Raw genomic sequence first — 16,337 nt, 5'->3', positions numbered from 1 at the left:
ATTCCATCCGGCCTCAGTTTTCCGAGACACTCTCTCGACTAATGGGTCAGAGGCTAATGCAGGGGAGGTGGTCTAAGAATAGCTGTAAGGCGACAGCGACACAGAGAAGCTACAGCGTACAAGCATACCTTTTTTTATTACACTTCACAGATGTTGGGTCTTTTACAAATTGAAGGCAAGATCTTCCGTCAGCAAAAAGATTACAACTCATTTTATTGCAGTGGTCTGCAACAGAACCCAAAGTATCTCTGAGGTCTGCCTATGCCCTTGGCCAGGGAGGTCAATCTTATTCCCAAACATCACAAAGGTGAATTTTGGGGGGTTGGGAAGGTCAGCCTGCAGCAGGAACTCTGCCTGCCAAGAAGCCAGAATCTGGAAGGAGAAAGCCATTGTGACATCAAAGACCAGCACACAGCAGTGGGTGCCGCCCAGGCACCAGAACCTCTGTGTGCTGGCCATGTCATAGCTGCACTGATGAGGTAGAGGCCCACTTACACTCCTGGGCTGCAATCCCTCATAATGGAAGAAGGGACAACCAACGCTGGAGTCCAAGCTGGGAGCTCAGGGCCCTCTGGCGATCTGCCCCCTGGAACGCTCCCTCCACAGAATTCCTCCCTTGGCAGGGAAAGTGGGGGACAGTTGTTCAGCCGGCCTTGTTTGGAGCACCTGGTCAGGTCAGACAGTCATAGAGCTATGCAAACCACATCTAGGCACTGAAAGCCAGGCCTGGTGAACTTTGGGGGCCTGCGGGCAGAGAAGTCCTCAGATGCCCACTCTTACCTGCACAGTTGCTGTCTGGCCTTCGAGCTGCATCACTTGGGCGAAGAAGTCAAAGCCAACAGTCGACCGATACTGACCGCTGAAGCATTTGATGAGGCACTGATTCATCTGAGAGGAGTTGCCCACCCTGTAGGGTAACAGGTCAAAGGAGCCTCGGTTTACGCATTTCTAGCCGTCCCCTCTGCTACTGCACCTGTGCCTCATGCCCTTGCTGGGGCCACCGCCCTCGGTCTCTCTGCCCTGCCCAGAGCCCCCAACTAGGGCCCCTCTCAGGATTCAGTTCGAGGGTGGGGAGAGGTGGCTGGGAGGGGAGAGCCGACCCCGCATTCCCCCACCCCCCGCCCCAGATCGTCCTGCCAGCGCACTCAGCATGTCTCACCAGGAGGATTTAAAGCCGAGGAACCCCAACAGCGGCCATCGCGGGGCTCTGCCACCCGAGGGTCGCTGGGGGCCCAAGTGGGGGGGCGGAGCCGAGCCGTATCCAAGCCCCGCCTCCCGTCTCGGGCCCCGCCCCGGGCCCTGCGGAACCCCCGGAGGAGGGGGTGGGTGGGGCGAGGCTGGGTCAGCTGAGTGACAGTCACGGGACCTCGACCAGCTCCATCTGGCTTCCTGGAGGAGAGGGAGGGATGAGCGGGGGTCTCCGAGTGTGGCAGGCCAGTGATGGGGCCGGTGGAGGGGAGGTTGTTGTCCTGGAGGGTCCCCGATTCGGTGGGGTCAGTCCTGGGGCGGGACCCGGGCTGGAGGGCAGCCCTGCACACGGGTAGGGGAACCCCAAAGCCTGGGGGAGACGGGTCAGGCGGCCCCGGTGCGCACACGAGCCTGGGGTGACCTGAGATACAGAGGAGGCCGTGGAGGAGGCTGGGACCCAGGAAGATGGGGAGGTCTGTGGGGGAGCTGCGCCTCCAAGTTCCAAGTTCCCCAGGACATGGAGAAGGAGCGGGAGACTCTGCAGGCCTGGAAGGAGCGTGTGGGGCAGGAGCTGGACCGTGTGGTGGCTTTCTGGATGGAGCACTCCCACGACCAGGAGCATGGGTGCGCCTCGCCTGAACAGGGGCTTTGCCCTCCGGGAGCCCCCACCTCACTCTCAGCAGACTCAGAACTGCTGGGCCCAGCAGACTGTGGGGGAGCGCAAGGCCCCATCTCCCTGTGCTAATGCTGCTGCATCCCACAGGGGCTTCTTCACATGCCTTGGCCGCGATGGGCGGGTGTATGACGACCTCAAGTATGTCTGGCTGCAGGGGAGGCAGGTAGGAATGTGCCCAGGCGTGCAGCTCTTCCGGGGGCGGAAGCCAGAATCAGCGTGGCCTGTCCTGCCTCAGTCCTGTCCGCGAGCGTACACTCGCCACAAGGCCCATCATCTTAGTACTCTTTCTCCTGAGACAAAGGCACCTAGGAGTGGCCCTCATCCCAGCCCAGAGGACCCTGCTGCTCCCGGCTTAAGCCATAGTCTCTCTGCTCCTCCACAGGTGTGGATGTATTGTTATCTGTACCGCAAGTTTGAGCGCTTCCGCCGCCTGGAACTCCTAGATTCAGCTAAAGCAGGTACCCCACCCTGCCCCTATGTCCCCAGAGGGCAAGTCGACTCAATAGCTCACCTATTCCTACTTCCTAGGAGGGTCTAGAAACAGCGAAGGGCCTGGGGCCACTCACAGGTGGGAAGGATGGGGGAGGGGGGTGGTTGTCCTAACCTAAGTTCTAACATACCAACTTCCCAACCACCAGGTGGCGAATTTTTGCTCCGTTATGCCCGAGTGGCACCTCCGGGGAAAAAATGTGCCTTTGTGCTGACACGGGATGGCCGCCCCGTCAAGGTGCAGCGAACCATCTTTAGTGAGTGTTTCTACACCATGGCCATGAACGAGCTGTGGAGAGTGACAGGGGAAGCGCATTACCAGGTGTGTGGGAGCAAGGCTGCCCTGTGACTCTCTGTGCCCTTGCTTGTGCTGGGCTTGGCCACTCGATGCATTCCCACTCTGTGTGCAAGCCCCCACCTGGGCCCTGTCGGCAGGCGGAGTTTGTTGTCAACGTCAATCCTTCTAGGCCCCCAAGGCTCCAGGGCTGCTTGCAACACCCTCCTTGTGGCACTGTATTGTCACTGTGTCTAGGGATGTCCCACCCCAGATGTCTCCTTCACTTGTGAACTCTTCCCCCCTCCCTAGGGCCCCTTGGGACCTGAGACAGGGTGGGGCAGGTCCACCCTGGCCCCCAGCAACCCAACCCGGGCCAGGCTCAGAGCAGGTCCTTGGTGAAGGAAGGTGTCCTGCGGGTGGGTGGAAGGACAGGGCTCTCCCCCCTCAGGGCTGAGCCCTGGGACTGGGCTGGACAGGATGCAGCCTCAGCCCCCGCCTCCCCTCCCCCCTCTCCCCACCCAGATTGAAGCAGTGGAAATGATGGATCAGATCATACACTGGGTGCAGGAGGACCCATCGGGGCTGGGCCGGCCCCAGCTCCCGGGGGCCCCGGCCTCAGAGTCCATGGCGGTGCCCATGATGCTGCTCAACCTGGTGGAGCAGCTTGGGGAGTCGGATGAAGAGCTGGCGGGCAACTACGCGGAGCTGGGGGACTGGTGCGCCCAGAGGATCCTGCAGCATGTCCAGGTGGGGGACAGGAGGCTGACACCTGCTGCCAGGTGGGACCTTGGCACTGGGGGACAGGGCAACCCCCACCCCTCAGGGCCCTGATGGTCCCCTTCACAGACGGGGAGACACGGGAGGCTTGGCCAGAGCGAGGCGTGGCCTAGGACCCTCGGGAAGGTGGAGGGCCCAGGGAGCTGGCTGGGGCCAAGGGCAGGAGGGAGGGTGGCAGAGCCCCAGGCACGGCAGAGAGCAGGAACCTCGGGCAGATCTAAGTCCTTCCAGGTCTCTGTGGGCAGCACAGCCCACCCAAATCTCAGTCCCCCTTCAATGTTTCATCCTTCCAACCTGGGGGGCCCAGGTCCAAAGCCAGGGTTAGAACCCGTCCAGGCTCTTGGGAGTCAATCGGCCCCTGCTCAAATGCCCCTCTGAGCCAGGCTTGCCCAAGCTTGCAGATTATGGAGGGAGGGACAGAGGGTCTTTCTGGTTGGGCATCTGGGGCTGAAGGCAGAATTACCTTCTCCTGCTCCTCCCCTGGCAGAGGGATGGGCAGGCTGTGCTGGAGAATGTGTCGAAGGACGGTGAGGAACTTCCTGGTTGCCTGGGGAGACACCAGAACCCAGGTGAGGGGCAGGGTGGGCTGGGGGCCACACAGGAGGAAAAGGGCTCAGTCCTGGGGCCTGGGCTTCAGATGTGGGGAACCCCTGGGGGCTACTTTCCTCCCTCCACCCTGCGCCAGCCAAGGACCAGGCACAGAAGGGAGGACAGGCCTCCCAGGCTGGGGCGTCAGCAGCAAGCAAGCAAGTCTGGGATGGACTGGGAGGGCAAGCTTTCCGCATGAGAGCAGCTGTCAGGCGGGCGGGGGAGCTCAGAGCAGCTTCAACTGGTAGGGAAAGAGGAAAGGAGGCACCGTGGTCAGGTGGTCAGCGCAGGGACTTGAGCCTCCCGCCGTGGGGAGGATTGCTTACTCTGAGCCTTCCCCAGGCCATGCACTGGAAGCCGGATGGTTCCTGCTCCGTCATGCCATCCGGAAAGGTGACCCTGAACTTCGAGCCCACGTGGTTGACAAGTTCCTATTGTTGCCCTTCCGTTCTGGATGGGATCCTGATCATGGAGGCCTCTTCTACTTCCAGGATGCTGATGGCCTCTGCCCCACCCAGGTGGGAATTTTCCCCGGGGCCACGTGATACTAACCTGTTCGAAGCTTTCTGTCCTGGGAGAGTCAAAGCTTGCTTTCATAGAGAGGGACCTGGGGCTCAAAGCAGTGAACTAGCCCAACGTGACCCCAGTGGTAAGCTCTTGACTTCTGTGCCAGTGGTACTCAACCTCATTTGCATAGGAAGGCCACTAGGGAGCACGAACAATGCCGATGCAGAGACACATGTCCCCTTCATCTTTGAAAGACATTCTGGGTGATTTCAAGCAGTAGGAGCAGATTTTCTCCCTTATGTCTGTTGCCTCCGATTGTGCCTTGATCCTGCTGAGATCCACAGAGGGTGGCTGACCCTGCCACCGGCAGACGCTGAGTGTCCAAGGGCCTTTAGACAGACTGACAAGACAGACAGGGCTAAAGAGAAGCCTGCCCCACCCTTGCCCTTTGGAAGAGGCTACTTGGGGTGCAATGAGTCAGGAAGCTAGTCTCATTCTGAGGGGTCATTCAGACCCCCAGAGATGGCTCTGCTCTGCTTTCAGCTGGAGTGGGCCATGAAGCTGTGGTGGCCACACAGTGAAGCCATGATTGCCTTCCTCATGGGCTACAGTGACAGCGGGGACCCTGCCTTGCTGCATCTCTTCAACCAGGTGGCCGAGTACACCTTCCACCAGGTAAGTGTGTTCTCTGGTCCACATCTCTCTGTGGGCTCAGCAAAGATGTGGAGGAGACAGCAGGCAGCCATTCCTTGCCAGGCAGGCCAGGGCCAGGCTCTTCTGGGCTGTGGGAGGAGGCCGGATAGGGATGGGGAGGTTCACCTTCACTGGGTGTGGTCCCTCAGCTGCTCTGAGAGTTCCTGGAGGTCTGGCCCCAGTGCCCTCTGTTCAGTCAACAAAGTGGTCCCTGCTCCCCTGGAGCTCATGTTTTGTTTTGTTTTTTTGGGGGGGGGCAGACTATAAACAAGTAAATAAGTGAACATAGAGATGGTGATGAGAACTATGGAAACTAAAGCAGGGTCAGGGCTGTGGGAGGGAATAAAGGTGGTAGGGGGTGCTCTGTATAGTCGTCACCTTGTGTGATTCAGGTATTACTGGGTCCTTCGGGATGGGAAGCTGTAGGGCACAGCAAAGGTGGGGAGATAAGAAGCTGTAGCTGTGGTTGTGGCCAGCGAGGATGAGGGCCTGGCCTGGGGTGGGAGCTGCAGTGGACAGATGGATCAGAGTCTAGTCACGTGGGAGAGGCCTGGGCCATGATTGTCTGAGTGTCCTAAGAATATAGATGATCCTGGGAGCCAGGAGGCAAAGTGAGCTTTTGAGTACAGAAGAAGAAGAGGGAATAGGCGGGCCCAGCAAAGGAGACAGGAATCAGCTGCAAGGTAGGAAGGAAGCCAGGGGCCAAAGTGCCATGAGCAGAGTGATGAGCTGTACCAGCCGCTGCCAACGGGGCACCTCAGGTGCTGAGCCTGGTGGTGAATGAGTGAAGACTTTTGATATGTTTCTAAAACCACAACTCACTCCACTGGTAAACTCCAGAATGGAGTCTCATTCTGGGGTCTATGGGCTTCGAAACCTGAGAGAAAATGACATCTTTATTTGCACTAAGCTCTAACTGAAATCCAGCATTTACTTCCACTATGAATGGAGGCAGTGATCACAGTGGTATAAGCAATGCCCCACTTTGTCACCAATAGAAAGCCCAGATATGTTCATATTACATTGTACTTAGAGAGGCATCTCCAAGTATCTCTCATGCCTGTCACTACTTCCAAACACAGGAGTCATGAGACCCAAGGCTATATCTTAATATTGAATGCATTCATAAAGAACATGGGTTAGAGGCCACCAGTTCTAACTGCATAAAGTGAAATTTAAGGAATACATTTTAAAGAGACAGAGATGGCGTTGAACAATTACACAAGTTATCAACAGGTAAATCATGCACTAACCAACATAACAATACATAAAGTAAAATTTCAGACATCCACAGCAAAACTGAACAGGAAAACGGTTAAATTACTTCCCGTTCAGATTAAGTACTTGAAAAATAAGGCCACCATGTCGCTAGAAAGAATGAATAGACACAGAACTAGTTTTACCCCCTACGAAAATACACCAATACATGGGCCCCAATTTAAAAAGATATTTTGGTAGCAGACTTCAATGTCATTGATTGCCTCTATGACCTTTTTGAGAAGGGGCTGTACCTCACTGAAGCCTCTATCGTGGGAGGAAAGAGAAGGGCCTAGGTCAGGGCTCTGAGGTCTGTCCTGGGGTGTCTGGAAGGAATTGACAAGCTTCCAGGGGACAGGTGCCCAATGGGAAGCGAGCTGGAGAGAAGGAAGGAATGCAGAAGGGTCAACACTGTTGCTGGGCAGGGGCAGGAGGCTCTGAGGGATGGGGAGGTGCATTTGGGACCTGTGGGGAACAAGGCAGGAGTCAGATCTAGGTGCTGGAAGACAGGCCTGGGAAACAGGGAACCTATTACAAAGTTATGTGACAGGTCAGCACCTCCATCAGGGTTCTCTTTGTTTCTTTCTTTAAATCAATTTTATTGAAGTGCAATTTATATATACTAAAATGTATACATCTGTGTAATCATAAGCCCTACCTATCAAGATATTGAATGTTTCTGTCATCCCCAAACAGGGTTCTTTTTAGTCCATCCGTCTTGCAGTATTTCATCTCACAGCCTGCCGTCCCCTCCCCCAGTAGGGTTATTTAGCTGCAGACTCACACTCCACTGCAGAAAGTGGAAACGGCAAAGCCCTTTGATTTCATTTTGTCCATGACGCCGTACGCGTTTAAGAGCACTGATTCTGGAGCCATATTACCCGGAGTCAACCTGACCCCGGGTAGCCAGACGGTGACCGCCCCTTCCCCAGGCCTGTGGCATCTGGGCGGGTCCTGCAGGCGCTGGCTGTCACTGTCTCATTGTTATTCCAGTTTCGCGATCCCGAGTACGGGGAATGGTTTGGCTACCTAAACCGAGAGGGGAGGGTCGTCCTCACCATCAAGGGGGGTCCTTTCAAAGGTGAGTGGGGGAGAGGGCGGGGCCACAGGGGCTCGGGGCAGTCGGCTGTCCCCGACACTCCCAATTCTCCCCACAGGCTGCTTCCACGTGCCGCGGTGTCTCGCCATGTGTGAGGAGATGCTTGGCGCCCTGCTGAGCCGCCTCGCCCCGGTCCCGGCCCCCAGCGCCGGGTCCCTGCCCGCCGTCCCCGCCCACCAAGGTGCGGAATAAAACAGCTTGCTACACAGTCCGTGTGCACGCGTGTGTGGGGTCTTGGGAGGGCACCTGCACGCCGGGACAGTGGCCCGCCCCGCGCGCGGGATCATCCCGGCGCGCCGCCAGTCCCAACCGGGTTCCCGACAGCCTCGCACCCGCCCGCCGGCCGTCCCGCCCCATTGGCCAAGCGACCGCGAAGGCGGGTCTGGCGGCTCGCACTTCCGGCCGGTGGCCGGTCCCGGCGCGCGCCGCCCCTTCCGTCGCCGCCCCCGCGAGCCTGGCCCCAGCCCCGGCCGTCCCGGCGTCACTTTCGAGCGCGGCCGCAGCTGACTGCGCGTTCACGACCCGCTGGGAGCCGGCAGTCCCGCCGCCGTTATGAACATCCGCAATGCGAGGGTGAGGGGACAGGGCGGGAGGCTGTCCGCGCCTCATGGGTGCGGGCCCAGTGTCCGCGTGCGCATGCTCCCAAGGGGTCCGGTGAGCCCCGGGCCAGCTGCCTAGCGCGGGGAAGTGAAGGCCACGGTGCCCGGGGGACTGGACCTACCCGAAGAGGAGGCTGGGGCTGCGAATCCCGTCTTTGCGGGATGTCTAGGCTCAGTTGGATAGTGTCCGGGAGCCCCCCCCCCCCCGTGGCACCCACGTTCATTCCAGGAAAGACGATTTTTGCCCAGCGCCTGTGGGCCAGGCCCGTGTAAAGACAGGCAGTCACTGGCCCGCCCAGCCCTGCGTGGGGCGGGAGTGGAGGGTGTCGGTGAGTAGACAGGCAGCGAGCAGGCTTCTGACAGGACTGAGGCCTACTTAGTCACCGCAGCCCCTGGCCTGACTGCATTCCACTGCCCTCCTCCCCGCAGCCGGAGGACCTGATGAACATGCAACACTGCAACCTCCTGTGCCTGCCAGAGAACTACCAGATGAAATACTACTTCTACCACGGCCTCTCCTGGCCCCAGGTGGGCAGCTGGGGCATTTGGGCACAGGGGACACTAGGCGTTGGTTTGGCACGAGCGAGTGCTTTGGGATGGGGAGGGGGTAAAACTGGGCCAAGGGATGGGGAGGATTCCCACCTGCGTCTGTCCTCTTCCCAGCGAATGACAGGGGAACAGTATGGGGTGGGGAAACCAAGCCACTTGGCCGGGAGCTCAGGAGCTGTCACTGAACTCTCCACTTGATTGACTTCTGTCTGTCATGCACACAGCGAGAGGCCAGAGGCTAGCGGCGGAAGGGGAGGGGGGGGGAGCAGGTGTCCTGTAAGGGCTCCTCACCCCTGACAGGAAGTTCTTTTCTGTTTTCTGACTTCTTTCTCCTCCGTCACCCAGCTCTCTTACATCGCTGAGGATGAGAACGGGAAGATTGTGGGGTACGTCCTGGCCAAAATGTGAGTTTCCAAGGAAGGAGAGAGAAGCCTGGTGTGTGTGTGTGTGTGGGGGGGCTTGGGGGCACCAACACCGCACATGTCTGGTGGATACTGCCTGGGGTTTTTTTAATTAATCGACTGTTTTTTTAGCTCAGTTTTAGGTTTACAGCAAAATTGAGTGGAAAGGACAGAGAGTTCCTATATACCCCTTCCCTCCCCCCCTCCCCCCAATTCCCTCTGTTAGTACTATCTTGTATATTTATTACAATGGATGAACCAACATTGCTATATTATTAGTTCCCATTAAGTGTCCCTCTTGGTGTACTTTCTGTAGGTTTACACCATTGTTTAATGATATGTATTCACTATTAGAGTATCATGCAGAGTAGTTTCGCTGCCCTAAAAATCCTCTGTGTGTCCTTGTCTATTCATCTCCCCCCCATCTTAACCTCTAATCTTTTTAATGTCACTATAGTTTTGCTTTTTCCAGAATGTCAAGATGGAATCATACACTATATAGCCTTTTCACATTGGCTTCTGTCTCTTAGTATGTGCATTTCAGGTTCCTCCATGTCTTTTCATAGCTTGCTAGCTCATTTCTTTTTATCACTAAACAATATTCCATTGTATTCCGTTGACACTGCACTTGTCTTTTGGCTGCTGTGTGGGGTTTTGAGAATCCCAGCTCTCCCCCACCCCAGGTCTGGGGGGACTTTGGGGCCAACCAGAGGAGTTTGTACTCCGGTCATGTGCACGTGCGGGGCGTAGCTGCTCCTGCATCACGTTCCTTGCTAGCCTCTCTTCTTTCTTCTTGCTCTAGGGAAGAGGACCCAGATGACGTGCCCCACGGACATATCACCTCACTGGTGCGTAGGGCCCACCCAGGCGCTGGTGGGGGTGGAAGTAGGGGTTGGTTGGGCAGCCCTTGAGGTCTCACCCTTCTCCCACCAGGCTGTGAAGCGTTCCCACCGGCGCCTCGGCCTGGCTCAGAAGCTGATGGACCAGGCCTCCCGAGCCATGATCGAGAACTTCAATGCCAAATACGTCTCCCTGCATGTCAGGAAGAGGTGGAAGCTGGGGCTGAGGGAAGGGGGGCAGTGGGGAGGAGATACCATCTTGATGTGGGTCCTGGAGTGCCCTGGTTTTTGGGAAAGATCTGGGAAGTGGGATTCGTGGGGAGGGGGACTGCGAAGGGCAGGACCTGGATGTGCTGTCCCTGCCTGGCCAAGTCTGTGAAGCTCAGCGGTGCCTTATTCCCCTGCAGTAACCGGGCCGCCCTGCACCTCTATTCCAACACCCTCAACTTTCAGTAAGTAGATCTACAGTTTGCCACTGGAGTGGGGTGGTCCCAGGTCTGGCTTATCCTGATGGCGGAGATGGGATGAGCTGCCTTCCAGGCAGGGGGCTGGGGGCGGCTGAGATGGGGAGCAGGTCATGGACTCCACACACATTGCCAGGGTGCCTCCTCCACTCTCAGTGGCGATGGCACCGACCTGCTGCCGTCTGCTGGAGGCATGTTGTGATGCAGTAGGATGTGTGGTGTGTCTTGCTGGGTGGAGGAGCGGTGGCTTGATATTGGCTGAGGGTAGGCTGGGGCGTAGTGAAGAGCAGAGGCTTTTCAGTGAAGGTTCGGGAGTAGAGATGGGGGCCCAGGACAAGAGCAAAACCCGAGGGGCAGGACGCAAAGTGGCCAGGCATCTAAAAGCATCTAAGCGGAACCAGAAGAAAGGAGAATGTGGTGCTGTAGAAGCCTGAGTACATCCAGGTAGGAAGGACACGCCATCAGCATGAGGAGTGGAGGGAGCTAACGCTCTGGGCATCCTGGTGGGTGAGGGCAGGTCTGCTCAGGGATGCAGGAGTCACTGTGTGCCTGGCACAGGACAGAGAGAGCCTGGCAGGGAATCGACGTGCCCAGTACTCGGTGACGAAAACCACTTGAAAGTGAGGCTGGGGCAGGCTGTCCGTGGCGGGCCCACCGAGACAGCACTCAGCCTCATTTTGGTGGGGGATGAGAAGGGGCTGTTATGAAGGGCATTTGAGGAAAGATCCTTGACCCGGGTGCTGATGCCTTTGGTAGTCAGCAATTCCAGGGGCTTAGGGCTGGCAGGGCCTTTCTAAGCCATTGAGTCCAGCTCCCTTTTCAGTGGCTGGGTGCCCAAGTCTGCACGCACACCTCCAGTGAAGGCTCAGCCCCTGAGCTGCTTGGGCCAGGGGCCACGCTGCCTGGCAATGACTATCAGGAACATAGGCCGCAGCACCACTCCTCCCTGATTCTGAGTGCTAGGCATAGGAACCGGCCATGTGTGTTCAGTAAGTGACAGGGCACAGGACAGGGAGGGAAGGGTGTGGCTTAATTCAGGGCTTCAGTTCACCAGAAACCACAGAAACAGATCTTGGTAGCCAAGTTAGGGACGCAGGACAGTGACAGGACCCGGGGCGGGGGGTGGGGATAAAGGCTCTGGGCACTACTTATTGCTGGAGAGAGCAGAGGGAAGGCCATGTTGGAAACAGGGCTCGTTGTCTCCAAAAGAGTCCTTCAAGGGGGAATGCCACGCCGCCCCACTAGCATATGATGCCAGAAGGCTGAAAAGCATTTGCCCCCTGATTTGGGTCATCTTCCTTCTCTCCACCCCCTACCCACAGGATCAGCGAAGTGGAGCCCAAATACTATGCAGATGGGGAAGATGCATATGCGATGAAGCGGGATCTCACCCAGATGGCTGATGAGGTAAAAGTTTAGTGGGGCCAGGGCCACAGTCCCCACAGATACAGACAAGCAAGGCAAACAGGGGAGGCCCTGCTGGAGGGAAGGTAAAGCTCCCAGGGGCCCTGAGACCGTAGGAGGCCTGCGATGGCTGGAGGTGAGCTAGACCAGGTGCCAGCCCTTGTGGCTACGTTGCTGGGAGTCATGGCCCTCATCACCTAACTTTCCTCAGCTGTCAGTGGCGAGCTGGGCCTTGGCAGGTCTTTGAGGGAGGTCACCTCGGCTCAAGATTCCATTCGCTCAGGAAGAAGCCTGTGCCACCCCATAGGGTGATGTGAGAGGCAAGGGAGGAGGCCCCTGGATTCGCTGAGAGCGAGGGCCCCAGGAGAGTAGTGAGGGCCCGGGGACAGCCACGGCCTGCCCTAAGGCTCAGCGCTGAGGACAGTCAAGGTCCTGCAGCAGCCCGTGTGAGGGAGGCATGAGCACCCTCCTTTTGACAGGAGAGAAAACAGGCCCACAGAGGGCTGAGCCAGGATGCAGCCCAACACAGTCGTGCATTTCCTACCCTGGCCCTGCTGCCTCCTATTTTGCCCCCTCCCCCCAGCAAGGTGACAGGCACAGGCTCCCCTGGGTAGCCGGAGAGGACCTACGTGGTCTGGAGACTTAGGTCCTTTCCTTTTCCCACTTCTCCCTGGGCTTCTGGCGGCAGCTGAGGCGGCACCTGGAGCTGAAGGAGAAGGGCAGGCACACCGTGCTGGGCTCCATCGAGAACAAGGTGGAGAGCAAGGGCAACTCACTTCCAAGCTCAGGAGAGGCCTGTCGTGAGGAGAAGGGCCTGGCTGCTGAAGATAGCGGTGGTGACAGCAAGGACCTCAGCGAGGTCAGCGAGACCACAGAGAGCACCGATGTCAAGGACAGCTCAGAGGCCTCTGACTCAGCCTCCTAGAGCCTGCAAGTGCTCCTCTCTCCACCCTGCCCTGCCCATCCCATCCTCACCCCTCAAGGTTTCACAATAAACTTCACCCAGTGGCCTTGGGGGGTTTGTGTGTGCGAGTGTGCACATTTGGGGGGCGTGCCTCTCTCAGGCCCCGCTGTGTCCCTATGGATGTGGACCTCACAGCATTTTGGCACAGCACGTCCTGCAAAGCCCAAGTAGAAGGGAAGAGCTTTGTCAGGGCTTTGGAGGTGGGGCTCCCAAGTCTGATGGTTTTCAGCATCTTTGGACCCCAGGGAGGGAGACCCTGGAGTTCTTGGAGCCACTCCCACCTTGGGGGCAGACACTGCCTTCTGAGCCCTGCTCTGCCACTGCCTTGCTGGGTTCTAGATGCCTAAGTCCAGCTGCTCATTGGGCTTATCTGCTGAGGTCCTAGCTGGGTAGTGAGTGGCCCAACCAGCTACCCAGTTACTCAAGTCCGGACCACTGTCCTTCATTCCCCCCTCCCCTGCCATCTAAATTGTCAGTGAGTCCTGGGTGTTTGGCAACCATAATACACTTTGAATCCACTCCCTAACCTAAGCCTTAATTTGAAAATAATTAATAGACTTTATTTTTAGTACAGTTTTAGGTTTACAGAACTGAGCAGATAGTAAGAGTTCCCACTTACCCCTTCTACCGCCTCAGTTTCCCCTATTAACATTTTGCATTGATGGTTGCATTTGTTATACTTGATGAACCAATATTGACTCATTATTGTTAACTGTAGTCCAGGGTTTACAGCTCCCTCATTGTGTTGTATAGTCTATGGGTTTTGACAAATGCATAGTGTCATTTCATGGAGAATATAAGCCTTCCGTTTTTCATGGCTTCACTGTAACCCCAAAATTTGCTCCTGGGCCCTCCCCTCTAGCTGCAGTGCCATCACTTGCTGCTCCTAGTCCCTGAGCAGGCTCTGAGCTGCCCACCTCCCAGGGAAGCTCAGCACTCCTGAGCTGTCATTGTACCTTATCCTGTGCTGCCACAGAGGGCACACTGCTTCCCGGGCCAGACTGAATAGTCGGTTCTCTTTGGCTGGCGCCTGGCACGTGACCAACAGGCAGCGGGGAGGGGGGAGCGAAACTAGAGGCTGGGGGCGGGGCCGGAAAGATGCGTCTGCGCACTCCTATTTGGGGCAGGAGGAAGGGCCTCGCCCCGCCCTCCGCGCCTGGCGTCAGTCTTTTCCGGTTCGCGAGCCGCGGCGGGCTTCGTTCCCAGGCTCCGGTTGGTCCGGCGGCGGCAGCGAGCGGGCATGCGCGCTGCCTGGGCCGCGCCCCAGTGCTGGTGGGAGGGAGCGAGCCTGCGGAGCTTTGCGGCGCCCGCCTTCTTTCGCGGGGCTCGCAGGGACCGGACCCGCCTTTTGCCCTCCTGGCCGTGCGTCCCAGGCGGGCCGTTGATGCTTGGCTGCCCCCAGGCGGTTGGGTTTCCTGGGCGGAGGTGGGAACTGCGGGGGGAAGAAAGGGGAAGCCGCAGGCCCGACTGGTCCTTGGGGCCCAGCATTTTCCCCCGTCTCTGCAGCACCCGCCTCTGGGAGGAGCTGCTTCTGTGCCTAGGAGCCTAGCCTAGGCTGGAAGGCTTAGAGAAGGAAAGCAGGCTCCCTTACCCTCTCGCCTTGTGAATGGGGGTGGGCTCAAGGAACCCTCCGGGGACGTCGCCCCAGGGGTTCAACCTATACACACAGGTGCATAACACTGACCTCTGAAGTCCCCAGAGGTCACTTCTGCAAAGCTGACTTGAGGAAAAATAAGAGGGGCCCCACTGCCCAGTTCATGCTGTCTGTCATCTAGTCTTGCTCTGCTGTGGACGACTGTAACACCCTCCCCATTGATCTCATCTCCCTTCTGGCCCATCATCCAAACAGCAGACATGACCACGTCAGCCCTGCAGTCACCCCTCAGGACAGAGTGTACCCTCCACTCAGCAACAGAGTTAGCAAGGTCCCACAGATCTGATCCTCTCCTGCGGGATAGAGATATTGGATTCTTTGGGAACAGTGGAGCTGAGGATAGAGCAAGCAGTAAGGCCTTAAATGCCAAACAAGTGTCCTAAAAGCCGGGGCTAATTATCTGAGGTTTTAAAGCAGTGGCGGAATGGGGCATCATGTCAGTATTTCTGGAGTCAGAATTTCTGAAGTCAGAAAAATAAAGGAGAGTATTTAAAAATAGGAGCTGAGGCCAGTTCAGCAGTTTCCTGTGGGCTTGAGTCCTGTGCCAGGCTCTGTTTGGGGGACTACTCAGGGCTCAGATGGAGGGTAGGGGGCAAGGTGTGTTGGGGTTAGCTGATGAGGGGCCTGGGTTCCTGACACAGGAGCAGGTTCGGGGGTGGGTGCACCCTTGTCTGCTGCCAGAAGGGGCAGGAGGCTCGCCCACCTTGCTGGAGGAATTGAACAGTGGTACACCTGAGACCAGCTACTGGTAACCCAGGTCCTGGGCCTGCTGGGATATAGCCAGCTCCCAGGCCGTCCAGCCCCAGTCTCCATGGACACATGGCATCTTAGAGAAGGGCTTTGGTACTGGGGTGGGTTGGGGGGGAAGGGCAGTGAGCTGAGGAGGTATGTTTTCCCTTTCTGGGCAAGAGCATTGCTTATAGTTGAAAGGCAGGAAGTAACCTGCATAACCTCCTCTCCCTCCTGAAGAGCTGCAGGTTGAGGTCACGTGTGCTCACGTGTGCATAGAGCCTGACTTTGACATCCATGCACACACAGGCCTGGACCCCTTGCACTAGTGCCTAAAGGCCTGCCTCCCCGGGCACAAGCCCAGAGCCTAAGGACCTCACCCCTCTCCCACCATGTAGGCCCCAGGGGGTTCCCTGCCACCTAACTGAAGACAGTCGTATAGGCTGGCTGGTCACCTGCCACCTGCATCCTGCCTTCCCAATTTACTGGAGAAAAGCTGTTGCCCTGTGGCTTTGAGGTGGCGGAGGGAAACTGCAGTACCCCTGGATAAAGGAGACCCCCAGACTTGCTAAGGCCTTGCTCTGAGGGGGCAGAAGGAAGGCTGTCCCCCCACCCCCAGGCCGAGGACAGGGCAGGTGCAAGCTGCAGGGGAAAGGAGGCAGAAGAGTCTCTTCCGGTAGCAGGAAGTGGTAACCACCTATGGGGAAACGAGGCTTGTTCCTCCCTATGGGGCACAGAAGGGGAACCTTAGCTGAACACTGCTCTCCCCCTCGCTAGGGGGTCTGCAGGCAACAACTGCTGAGGTTCTGTTCTTTGGTGCTGACCTTCCTTTCCACCCCACCCTTGGAACTTTCCACCCCGTTCTCCAGGCTCCTTGCACTTGTCTGTCAGGGCTGTGACTTGGGAAGGATGGGCCCCATCTGATGTCCTGGGGTTCTGGGGGAAGCAGCTGACCCAGGGGAGTTCAGGACCTGTAGCAGCTATGGCGTCACCGCCCACTGGCATTGAGGGCCAACGGCCATGCTGTGAAGGGTGCTGTCTGGCAGTGGCGGTCAGACAACCTTTTGGAGGTGGGGATACAGCAGGCAGAGGGTGCCAGCTTGCCGGGCACCTTGGGGCTCTCACATCAGCCCTGGCCTCTTGGCAGCAGAGTTTGGGGCACAAGGCACCCCAGGTGCAGCCC

General features: G+C 57.7%; 2 protein-coding genes across 2 annotated transcripts; both read left to right on the top strand.

The window, feature by feature from the left end:
* Positions 1–1,331: 1,331 nt before the first annotated feature.
* RENBP (renin binding protein) lies at positions 1,332–9,951 on the top strand. Its single transcript, XM_019664334.1, has 15 exons — positions 1,332–1,433; positions 1,703–1,812; positions 1,952–2,027; positions 2,247–2,322; positions 2,503–2,675; positions 3,153–3,377; positions 3,895–3,976; positions 4,338–4,513; positions 5,046–5,177; positions 7,446–7,533; positions 7,610–7,732; positions 7,876–8,124; positions 8,580–8,678; positions 9,045–9,103; positions 9,903–9,951. Exons 1-14 carry the CDS (start codon positions 1,407–1,409, stop codon positions 9,059–9,061), a joined length of 1,653 nt encoding a protein of 550 aa, XP_019519879.1. The 5' UTR covers positions 1,332–1,406; the 3' UTR covers positions 9,062–9,103; positions 9,903–9,951.
* Positions 9,952–10,397: 446 nt separating this feature from the next.
* Positions 10,398–12,822, top strand: NAA10 (N-alpha-acetyltransferase 10, NatA catalytic subunit). Its single transcript, XM_019664335.1, has 3 exons — positions 10,398–10,847; positions 11,726–11,810; positions 12,496–12,822. The coding sequence occupies exons 1-3, from the start codon at positions 10,816–10,818 to the stop codon at positions 12,730–12,732; spliced, it is 354 nt and encodes a 117-aa protein (XP_019519880.1). The 5' UTR covers positions 10,398–10,815; the 3' UTR covers positions 12,733–12,822.
* Positions 12,823–16,337: the final 3,515 nt, after the last annotated feature.

This window comes from Hipposideros armiger, unplaced genomic scaffold (assembly GCF_001890085.2).
Source record: "Hipposideros armiger isolate ML-2016 unplaced genomic scaffold, ASM189008v1 scaffold_419, whole genome shotgun sequence".
NCBI lineage: Eukaryota > Metazoa > Chordata > Mammalia > Chiroptera > Hipposideridae > Hipposideros > Hipposideros armiger.
The sequence above is the reverse complement of the archived record's forward strand: the minus strand, read 5'-3'. Positions and strand labels throughout refer to the sequence as shown.